The sequence below is a fragment of the Vigna unguiculata genome, chromosome 9 (genome assembly GCF_004118075.2).
Source record: "Vigna unguiculata cultivar IT97K-499-35 chromosome 9, ASM411807v1, whole genome shotgun sequence".
Classification (NCBI taxonomy): Eukaryota; Viridiplantae; Streptophyta; class Magnoliopsida; order Fabales; family Fabaceae; genus Vigna; species Vigna unguiculata.
Window position 1 is genome coordinate 379,962 of NC_040287.1, and position 12,334 is coordinate 392,295.

At 30.7% G+C, this 12,334-nt stretch overlaps 1 protein-coding gene across 1 annotated transcript; it reads left to right on the top strand.

The window, feature by feature from the left end:
- Positions 1–9,116: 9,116 nt before the first annotated feature.
- On the top strand, positions 9,117–11,967 carry LOC114164578 (L-gulonolactone oxidase 2-like). The gene is made up of 4 exons (XM_028049297.1): positions 9,117–9,864; positions 10,246–10,501; positions 10,748–10,849; positions 10,967–11,967. Exons 1-4 carry the CDS (start codon positions 9,139–9,141, stop codon positions 11,680–11,682), a joined length of 1,800 nt encoding a protein of 599 aa, XP_027905098.1. The 5' UTR covers positions 9,117–9,138; the 3' UTR covers positions 11,683–11,967.
- Positions 11,968–12,334: the final 367 nt, after the last annotated feature.

Here is a 12,334-nt window from a genome sequence, read left to right on the forward strand (position 1 = left end):
TTTTTTATAAGTCAATTCATTTCTTATTATATGGAGACAATGCGATCCTATTTCGTGAGCGTCGTCATTTACAAATTTAGGAAACGAATCTTAAAGTTACAATTAAGTTCATGTGTCCATCTCTGATAAAATGTAGTCAACAAAAATGAAGATCTTAGATTTGTGATCCTAGACATCAAGGAGTCAAACTTCTCAAGGAGGCAATTTCTGGTGGATTGTGTAGCGAAAGAAGAAGGGATTAAAAGAAAAGAGTTTGAACCCGCATGTGATTATCTATGTTAACTCTGATTTTACGAAAGATTACATACTTGATTGAACCAAAAACAAATATTAGAACCAAAATCAATCAAAATTCAAACTATATAATCAAAATAGTAATTATATATATATATATATAAATAAAATTTGTGTGTGGTTATTTTTATAAAATTTATCCAAAAAGTGTTATCAATTATTTATTTCTAATTTGAATTTATTGTGTGCAAAATATACTTAGTTTAAAACGTTAAATGGCATTTTTATTTCTAAATTTTATCATTTTAAATTAATTTTCATTTTAGATTTTAAGATAATATCTACCAATTTCTTAGAATCAATTTGAAATGTCATTTTTTTTTATTTTGAGATAGACAATATTAGTTTTTAGAATTGGTTAGTGGAGTAGTTAAACCCACAATCTCTCCAAGTCAATGTCTAAAGCCTTAGTAGAGGGAGTTAAACTTACAATCTTTTTCACCATCCCTTTCAACTGGTCTTTTAATTGTATATTTTATGATTCAACTAAATGTCTAATTTTTTTTTCTTAAATCTTCATAGTCACTTACTAGTACCAAAAAAATGGTTTAGCTTCACCTAATAACCTTTGATTTCAAGAAAAAAAATGGTGCATTTCAAAACACGATGACATTTTTCAAAGGCTTTACCCTAGTTTTCAAAGTATAATTGAAGCCTATAGTTGTGCAAGTAATTAAGAAAATGCCACTGCGTTTTCTACAAGCTTTACCTTAGATGTTAAAGTATAAGTTTCGGTTCTAGGTTAAACCGAATCTTATACCCTAACTACATGAATATAGTCTTCAGTTATTTGAAAAAACTGAAGCCTATACTCATGCAGTCAGGTATAGGTTTCAATTTAACCTTTACCCAAGACTATAGGATAAATTTGTGAAAGGTTATTGTTACATAGCAATGTTACATTCTTCTCCTCTCTATCATGTAATTTAGCTTTTTCCTCCATTATAGTATTTATAGAGGTTTGTTTTTTTCTACATTATCATTTATCTTCCTTCTCGTTTCTCATTTATCTATTCCTTTCATTATTGTTTTTCTCTTCCTTCTCCTAACACTTTTTTCTCTTATCGTTTTGGTGTCGTCGTTGTATTTTGATGGCCATTGTCATCTTTTTATGTTTGGGTGTTGCAACATTATAGGTTCGTGTTGGTCTTAATCTGTTGTATTTGGGATGCCATAATATTGTTGTTGTCTTGATAAATTGGTCTTGGTGTTTCTTGTTCTTATTCTCACTTTAATTTGTGCTCATGTTTGACCAAAACTTATTGTTTTTATTTTTTGTAATCGTTTAATGCTTTAGTTGTCTTATCAACCAACCGAAGTTTAAACTCTCATCTTTTTCTTTATTTTGTTTGGATATATGTCAATTGTAAAACTGAAGTATAATGACAAAAAAAACTTGAAACCAAAACCCTTTACGGTGGCTCATTTAGCACCATTAATGAAAAGTAAAGGAATTTGTTTTAGTTTGAAATTTAAAAATTTAACTACAAATTAATATTTTAAGAAAAACGAAACCAAAATTAAATTTAAAAATATATAATTATAACTATTTAAATAAAACATTTTTTTGAACTATATCAATTACTTATAAATTTAAAATATATTAGTTATTTTATTATACAAAGAATTTTCCAAGTAAATTTTAAAAAATTTTATTGGATAAAAAGGATTATGAAAAATTATTGAAAATACAACATTTATATTTTATAAGGATAAAAATATATAAAAAAAATTCAAGAAAAAAATATCTTTTAATTTAATATTTTTAAACAGATCCATTTATTGCATTGAAAAACAAAATATCGTATTATAAGTCATACACCACCCACGAATTATTGTACAAATTGGGCAAAATATTTTGATTAAATACCAACTTTAATCCTTGAATTATTTAGTGATATAGTAGCCGGAATTTAGTGGCACAAAATCATACGAATGTTTATTATACATACTTATAAATGCATACGATTTGAGATAATTATATATCATTGTATAAAATACTTATATACATTTATATATTAATAGAAAAGTAAACATAATAAGTATTTATAATATTTGCCTTGCGATTGTTGTGAATATGGGCCGGGCCTCACTCTTCGCATTGTCCGCAATGACTATCGGACAGTTTCTTCATGCATTTTCATAATTTTCTTTTTTATTTTTATAATTTTATCTGCATTTAAATTTTTTTACATTATATAATTTAAAATTAAAAAGTCAATTTTGGATTATACAATTTAATAGCTATTTTTTTCTTAAAAGGAAGTTTGGAATTGTATAATTAAAAAACTAAAAGTAATTTTCTGATTGTATAATCAAACATTTAAAAAAAAACAAATATGATTTAGAAATAATTTTTTACTTTTAAATTATATGAAAAAATAATTCTTAAATTATATAATATATAAAATATTAAATAAAATAAAAATAAGAAGAAAAACATGGAGTGTTCTTCCCCTCTCCGTTCTTCTGACATAACAGTAATTTAACCCCGCACCATTCTGTATCATTTTGTATAATTGAATATTTTACAACTATACAAGTGAAATTATGAATAAAGGACAAAAGATCGTCTTGATAAAGTAAAGGAATTTAGGTGGTCTTTATCCCTGATGTAAGAGTTTAGTTTAATATTTTTTGTTGAGCTTTTTGATTTCCATTCTGTTTATCTATTTTTTAATAGTAAATTTTATTTTAAAATAAAAAAATTGTTGTCACTCTGATAATTTAATTGTTGAAGTATAAATATATTTTTTTGAGATACATTGAAAATAATTTTTCTTTTATATACACAATTTTATAGAACATACCTTTAATGTTCTTTTAATGGAATATATTATAAAAGTCAAATGTTGTTAGTGAAAAATGTTATGGATAATGATTCAATGACTACTAAAATTTGATTACTATGTTACTCCCTGACGTGGAAAGTAATTTTTAATTTTTTTTTTTACTTGCAAAAGAAAGTGTGTCACGTGAGGGAAAAAGAAGTTAATTAATGTTAACTTTTTCAAGTTGTGAAAGTGAATGGAAATGACCAAAATTGGTTTTGGAAAAAAATCATTCGCAGACCATTGAGAATGGTGTTGGAATCCTTCCAAACTTCATCGTGCCTACGAAATCCATTGAAACTCAAAGATTTCTTCAAAGTTTCGTTCTTTATTCCTGAAAGATCCAAACCCAGCAGTAGATCTCCCTCTTCAGCTCTAATTATGAGACGAAGAAGTGCAGATTTTCGAAGGCCAAGAAAAAGGAGGCTCTCAGATGTAGTATGGTGGATATCGTGTTCCATTTTGATTCTTTTTTTCATTTATATTCTCGCCAAAGGCTCCACCAAAATTGACTCCACTCACTAAAATATACTTATAAGAGAAATTGTTGTGGAAAAATTGGCCCGCAACTCCCCAGCTCACACACATGATAATAGTGGTTGCATTAATTGGTCACCTTTGATGTATTACATGTTGACCAGTCCATTACTTTTTGCACATCAATATCAAACGGGGTCTGTGGTTACAACACTAAACTTGTACACCATTCACAATGACTACATGACATTCAAAGCATGTCTACAACGAATATTGAACCTAATAAAAATTGCTGCAAGATAATTGGTCCACGAAATCCAGCTCTCTCTCTCTCACTCACACACACACATTATATATATATATATATATATATATATATATATATATATATATATATATATATTCTGCATGGAATAAGTGGTGACCACTAACTTATTAAGTGGTGACCTGCCTTGAACTTTTTGCACATTAGTTTCACCACTTCTCTATTGTAAGGAAATCCACAACTAAAGCATGTTTACTGTCTAGGAATACCTCAATAACATGTATGGAAGGTATATTTACTCCTAAGAAAAATTGGTGTGGAATAATTGACCCACAACTCCCACCTAACACACGTGATAATTATGGTTGCATTAACTGGTCACTCATGATGTATTACTTAGTGACTTGACCATCACTTTTTGCACATCAATATCAAATGGGGTATGCAGTTAGGGTGCTAAACTCCTACACCATTCACAATGACTCACATGACCTTCAAAGCATGTCTGCAATGTATATTGAACCTAATAAAAATTGTTGCGAGATAATTAGTCCACGAAATCCAGCTTATATATGTATCAATTCTGCATGGAATAACTAGTGACCACTGACTTATTAAGTGGTGACCTGCCTTGAACCTTTTGCACACCCGTTTCACCACTGCTCTGTTGTAAGGAAGTTCAAAACTAAAACATGTTTACTGTCTAGGAAGACCTCAATAACATGTATGAAAGGTATATTTACTCCTTAGAGAAATTCGTGTGGAATAATTGACCCATAACTCCCACTTAACACACGTGATAACTGGTTGTATTAACTGGTCATCCCTGATGTATTACATAGTGACCTACCCATTACTTTTTGCACATCAATATCAAATGGGGTCTGCGATTAAGGTGCTAAACTTGTACAACATTCACAGTGACTCATATGACCTTCAAAGCATGTCTGCAACGTATATTAAACCTAATAAAAATTGTGAGATAATTGGTCCGTGAATTCCAGCTTATATATATGTATCAATTCTGCATGAAATAATTGGTGACCACTGAGTTATTAAGTGGTGACTTGCCTTGAACCTTTTGCACATCTGTTTCACCACTGCTCTGTTGTAAGGAAGTCGACAACTAAAACATGTTTAATGTCTATGAAGACCTCAATAACATGTCTGGAAGGCATATTTACTCCTAATAGAAATTGGTATGGAATAATTGACCCACAACTCTCACCTAACACACATGATAACAATGGTTGCATTAACCCCAGATGTATTACATGTTGACTTGTCCATTACTTTTTGCACATCAATATCAAATGGGGTATGCGGTTAGGGTGCTAAACTTGTACATCATTCACAGTGACTCACATGACCTTCAAAGCATGTCTGCAACGTATATTGAACCTATTAAAAATTGTTGTGAGATAATTGGTCCACGAAATCCAACTTTATATATATATACATATATATATATATATATATATATATATATATATTATAAATTATGCATTGAATTATTGGTGACCATTGACTTATTAAGTGGTGACCTACCTTGAACATTTTTCACACTACTCTATTGTAAGGAAGTCCACAACTAAAACATTTATATTGTATAGGAATACCTCAAAAATATGCATGGAAGGTATATTTATTCATAAGAAAAATTCCTATGGAATAATTGGCCCACAAGTGCCCCCCTCACACACATGATAATAGTGACCGCATTAATGGGTGACCCCTTATGTATTACATGGTGACCTGCTCATTACTTTTTGCACATCAATATCAAATGGGGTCTGGTGCTAGGGTGTTAAACTTGTACACCATTCCCTTAGGGTTTAATGGTAACAAAAAAACTTCCAAAGGGGATTTCGAAAAAATGGGGTCTTCTTCCTCACATTTTCATCTTCACCACTTCTCCCTAACCCTACACGACAAACCCTTTTTTTCTATGCTTGTGACTATTTTGCGTCTTTCGCATTTGCCTTCTCCCACTCGTTTTCCTTTTTGCATTTCTCTTCTCTCACGGAATGGAACAAAGATGGTGGCTTTCGTATGGAGTATGGAGATTTTCCAAAGAAGAAGACCAACACCGTGGATTTCGCATGGAGGAAAATATAGATTTCGTAGGCACAGTGAAGTTTGGAAGGATTCCCACACCATTCTCAATGATCTGCGAATGATTTTTTTCCAAAATCGCTTTTGGCCATTTCCATTCACTTTCACGGCTTGAAAAAGTTAACATTAATTAACTTCTCTTTCTCATGTGATACATTCTCTTTTGCAAGTAAAAATAAATAAAAAATTACTTTTTCCACGTGAGGTAATAACATAGGAGTCAAATTTAGGTAGTTATTGAATCATTATCCATTTCTTAAATAGTTTTTAATGAACCGAAGTCATAATTAATCAAAACGACACGTATCGAGTAAGAACTAGAGATGACAAATAAACCCGTCCCTGTGGGTATTGTCCGAACCCGTCCCCGTTTTGACGGGGAATCCCCACATTGACTGGGTATGGGTATGGGTATGGGGAATCCCCGACTTTTTCAGTTGGGTATGGGGATGGGTATGGGGATGTACATATCCCCGCCATAATACCCGTCTCTGCCATATCTCCATTCTCGTTTAAATTATTAAAATATTCACAATTAATTAAGTAACCACATATATATATATATATATATATATATATATTTTATTTTTTATTTCTTTTAATTATTTGGTTTGTCATGAAACTTATTTGTACCTCCAATATATATTTTATCTTATCATAACCTTTATGTAATTATGTTAAAATGATGTATGTTAATTAAAAAAAATTATGCCTCACATTTGAATATTTATATTATTTTTTAATATTTTTATTTATTATATATTTTTCTTTCACATGAGAATGTTCATACTCTCAATTTAAGGTAATATAACAAAAATTATTTACTTATTATTATTATTATTATTATTTGTTTAATTTGAAGAACTTTTTTGTTTCATTAAAATAATTTTCGTTATTTTTCAACCATTGAGTATATATGTTGATATTTGAAAAGTTTTCTTAGTTCTCTAAGATATTTTTCATCTTATCATACCTTAATTATACATTTGATTTCTTTTGTACGATTTCTTTCGATAGTCTCTCAAATTATTTCTAAAACACACATTTGTTAGTTTTTTAATATTTTTATTTGTTGTTTATTTTCATCATGTAGAAAAATATTTCGATATATTCTATCTAATTATTTTTTACTTTATAACTCATTATTAATCATACTGTAATTTTTTCACTTTAAATTATGTTTGAAGTGGTTAAAATTTTTATATATATATATATATATATATATATATATATATATATATATATATAATGGTATTTAGGAATAATATATGATAATTCACTATAAGAAAAACATGAAATAGTGACTGATTTAGTCATTAACCCATATAAGTCACTATTTTTTGTCATTAGTGGGAGTAGTTGATTTATTGTCTGAATCAGTGATTAAATTAGTGACTGATTCAATGATCGAATCAGTACTTGATTTAGTGACCAATTTAATTACTAATTTATTTATAATTTAATGACAAATTTTTTGGTCACTAATGATATTTCTATTTAATTTTAACCACTTCAAACATAATTTAATAATTAGTTCTCTAAGGTATTTTTCATCTCATCATACCTTAATTATACATTTGTTTTCCTTTGTACAATTTCTTTCAATAGTCTCTTAAATTATTTCTAAAACACACATTTGTTAGTTTTTTAATATTTTTATTTGTTGTTTATTTTCATCATGTAGAAAAATATTTCGATATATTCTATCTAATTATTTTTTACTTTATAACTCATTATTAATCATACTGTAATTTTTTAACTTTAAATTATGTTTGAAGTGGTTAAAATTTATATATATATATATATATATATATATAATGATATTTAGAAATAATATATGATAATTCACTATAAGAAAAACATGAAATAGTGACTGATTTAGTCATTAACCTATATCAATCACTATTTTTCGTCATTAGTGATAGTAGTTGATTTATTGTCTGAATTAGTGATTAAATTAGTGACCGATTCAATGATCGAATCGGTACTTGATTTGGTGACCAATTTAATTACTAATTTATTTGTAATTTAATGACAAATTTTTTGGTCACTAATGATATTTCTATTTAATTTTAATTACTTCAAACATAATTTAATAATTAGTTCTCTAAGGTATTTTTCATCTTATCATACCTTAATTATACATTTGATTTCCTTTGTACAATTTCTTTCAATAGTCTCTTAAATTATTTCTAAAACACACATTTGTTAGTTTTTTAATATTTTTATTTATTGTTTATTTTCATAATGTAGAATAATATTTTGATATATTCTATCTAATTATTTGTTATTTTATAACTCATTATTAATCATACTGTAATTTTTTCACTTTAATTGTATAAATAACTTTTATTTACTACAATATAAAAATTTAATGTAATTGCTATGAATATTTATTTGTCACTATCCAACATATATTGAAGTTCAAAAGATACAAAATTTTTGTCAAAATTTTATTATTATGTTTATTATTTGTTCTTTGTGTCATTTTGATGAAGTGATGTATTATAACTTTTATTAGTGTATAAAAAAGAGATTCATTAGAATTTAAAAAATAGAAGTAAACAAACATTTAAAATATATTTTAATTTGAATATTGTTTTCCTTTTATATTTTTTTGAAATATTTTTTAATTTTATCCACTAAGTTTCATCAATGTTGTAGTTTGCAAATTTAATAAATGTCTTGGTTCTGATGAAATTTTATTTGGTATTATAATCTAAAATGTAGACAATTATAATTTATTTCAAAATATTTGATATGGAAGAAACAATAATCCTCCTAATATTAAATATTTGATAATATTATGTTTTCTTTACCGTAATTTTTTTTTATAAAAATTAATATTGAAGTAGTTAGAATATAAGTATGGGTATGGGTACGAGATTATACCCGTTACCCGGTGAAGATGGGGATTAGGCGAAAGTTTGATAACCGTTGGGTTTGGGTATGGGGATAGGGATGAATTTTTTTACAGGGATGGGTACGGGATAGCGAAACTCGTCCCCGCCCCGTCCCGTTGCCATCCCTAGCAAGAACATTGATGTTTGAACACGCATAGGTTCCTTCTTAAGCTCATGATTATAAACCCATGTTCCTCTTAAACATCAACCTTCCCCTGCTCTGTACTCAACTCTATTTATAGCAACAGAAAACATGAAGAGTTCTGAAAAAGATAACAAAAACTCACTCTCCCAAAGGCAATTCTGCAGCATCATGTGCTTGAAACCAATTCCTTTTACTTTTCTTCTGTTGTTCCTAGGTTTCTATGTCGCACTCTCTACTCCGGAGGATCCCATCAACTGCTTCTCACACAACACAAACTGCACCATCACTAACTCCTACGCCACATTCCCTGATCGAACCATCTGCGAAGCACAACAGGTGTTTTACCCCACGCAAGAACAAGATATTCTCAGAGTGGTTGCTTCAGCCACTCGAAACGGAAAGAAGATGAAAGTTGCCACCCGTTTCTCCCACAGCATCCCCAAGTGGGTGTGTCCTGAGGGTCACAATGGGTGGCTAATAAGCACCAAGTATCTGAACCGGGTAATGGAAATCGACGCGGAGAAAATGACGGCGAGGGTGCAGAGCGGCGTGACGTTGAAGCAGGTGGTGGAGGAGGCTGCGAAGGCGGGGTTGGCCTTGCCGTACACGCCGTACTGGTGGGGGTTGACGATGGGTGGCATTTTGGGGACAGGAGCCCATGGAAGCAGCTTGTGGGGGAAAGGAAGTGCTGTTCATGAACAGGTTGTGGAGCTTAGAATTGTTACGCCTGCACCTCCTGAACATGGATATGCCAAGGTTCATATTCTAACAGAAGAAGATCAACGTCTCAATGCAGCAAAAGTCTCACTCGGTTTGCTTGGGGTCATTTCACAGGTACGTATGTTACCATGCACCATCACCTCCTTCAACTTCCTTTTCCTCTTTGTCTTTTTCTTTCTTTTAACCTAATCAACTTTTGAACCTTCTGATCATGACATGCTTTCTATTCGTATAATTTTTATTTTTAAATTCATTACATTGTGAAGAACATACCAACTTTTTATTATCTGTCATCGCGTAGCACCTTCCGAGAATGCAGCCAAAACATATATGAACAAGAAATTGGTACGTTAGCGTGTGAGAAAAACTAATGGGTTTACTCAAAAAATAAAAGAAAATAGTAAAAATTTGTTCTACTGTGAAAAGGATTCGTACAAGGCATACACGAGACTAATTAGTCTCACACAACAAAATGTGATATGTGTATTTGTGCAGATTACTTTGAAACTTGAACCTCTGTTCAAGCGATCCATTACATATGTGACCGAAAACGATTCAAATTTGGAGGATCAAGTCGTAGCATTTGGACAAGAACATGAGTTTGCAGATATAATTTGGTACCCAAATCAACACAAGGCTGTATACCGTGTTGATGATCGTGTTCCTATTCATACATCAGGCAATGGTGTTTACGATTTCGTCCCTTTCCGTTCCACTCCTGCAACTCAATTACAACTCCTCAGAACCACAGGCCAGTTTCGCTTAATTCACTACACAATGCATGTAAACTGGTTTTTAGTGTTACATACTAAAAGCGTGCTTGATTCAGTAGTTGGAAAGTATAAATGTGAAAAATTTAAGCGACGAATCTCTTTTCTAGGTTGATATGATTAACTTATAATTGCTTTTGTTAGTTCAGGAAATAGTTTCTAACAACCTCTCTTAAAATTTTCTGATGAAAATAACATTGTTTCCCTTTTTTGTTTTTTGACAACAGAGGAAGTTGTGGACTTTACTGGTGATGCAGAGGGAAAATGCTTACTCGCAAAGACAGCAACGAATGTCCTTATGACCACTGCTTATGGACTAACTAACAATGGTGCTGAATTTATCTCATCTATTTCAATCAAATGAGCACTTAGAATAATGTGTGTATAATATAAGTAGTTTATTTTTCTGCAGTAAAATCACATAACTCTACACTTGGAAGTTGCAGGTTTAATCTTCTCCGGATTCCCTGTAGTTGGATTTCATAACCACATTCAAGCTTCTGGGTCATGCCTGGGCAGTGATCCGAATACAAAGATAGCAACATTATGTCCCTGGGACTCTAGAATCAAAGGAGAGTTCTTTCACCAGACAGCATTTAGCATTGGGTTGTCTGTGGTAAAGAACTTCATTGAAGATGTGAAAAAGCTGGTTGAATTGGAACCAAAGGCATTTTGTGGCATAGAGATGTACAACGGGATTCTGATGCGTTATGTGAAGGGTTCAAGTGCGTACCTTGGGAAACAGGAGGATGGCGTAGACTTTGATATCACGTACTACCGTAGCAAAGACCCAATAACTCCTAGGTTGTATGAAGACATCATTGAAGAGGTTGAGCAGATAGGGATTTTCAAATATGGGGGTTTACCCCATTGGGGTAAGAACAGGAATGTGGCATTTGAAGGAGTGATGAACAAGTACAAAAACGCAGACAAGTTTCTGAAGGTGAAAGATGAGTATGATCCAGAAAGGCTATTCTCTAGCAAGTGGACAGACCAAGTTTTTGGTCTGAAAGAAGGGTTGATGATATCAAAGGATGGGTGTGCATTAGAAGGTTTGTGCATATGCTCCCATGACAACCATTGCGCACCAACCAAAGGCTACTTTTGCAGGCCAGGCAAAGTCTACAAGGAAGCAAACATTTGTGCTGGTTCAGGCTCTTAACACACAACAACTTTCAAATGACTTTCAACAAACAACATATCTGCATAGTTGAAGACAAATAAAGAAAAGAAGGTGTATGATAATAAACGTGGAGTGGCTAATCCCAGCACACCACATAACAAGACCTGCAAATTAGTGTATTATTAAATTCCTCACTCAATATTCCTCATTCCACAAAATTTAGTAATATTTAAAATTGACACGTACATTTAAAATCTAGCAGAAACACTTTCCCTCTTAATATTTATAAGGAAAGTTCAAAAATCAATAGAATGGTTTATAGAATAAAAGTTAGACCCACAAAACTGTCATTTTAAATAAATTTCAACCAACTCAAGCATATATAAAAGGGTGTCTTCCAAAAGGGTGGCCTTTTTTTTCAGACAATAAAGAAGCAATTTCTCAAAGAAGAAGTGTGACAGAAACATCAAACAAAATAGCATAAATCATTTATATTTTGATTCATATTAAATTATAACCATCAAAATAATTTCTTCACTAATAACAAAGCAACATCAAATAATAAATTGTAAATCTTTTACTAACAAAATTCACTATGTCAATATTTTTTTAATAAAAAAAAAACTAAACCTTTAAATGGCATGGTAGCAATTCACTTTTTTTTTTGTTAAATATGTTTTTTATTCCTTAA

Coding starts and splice junctions, on each gene's coding strand:
- LOC114164578 (XM_028049297.1), top strand. CDS start 9,139: ATGAAGAGTTCTGAAAAAGATAACAAAAACTCACTCTCCCAAAGGCAA. Junction 9,865..10,245: donor TGCTTGGGGTCATTTCACAG/GTACGTATGTTA, acceptor GTATTTGTGCAG/ATTACTTTGAAACTTGAACC. Junction 10,502..10,747: donor ACAACTCCTCAGAACCACAG/GCCAGTTTCGCT, acceptor TTTTGACAACAG/AGGAAGTTGTGGACTTTACT.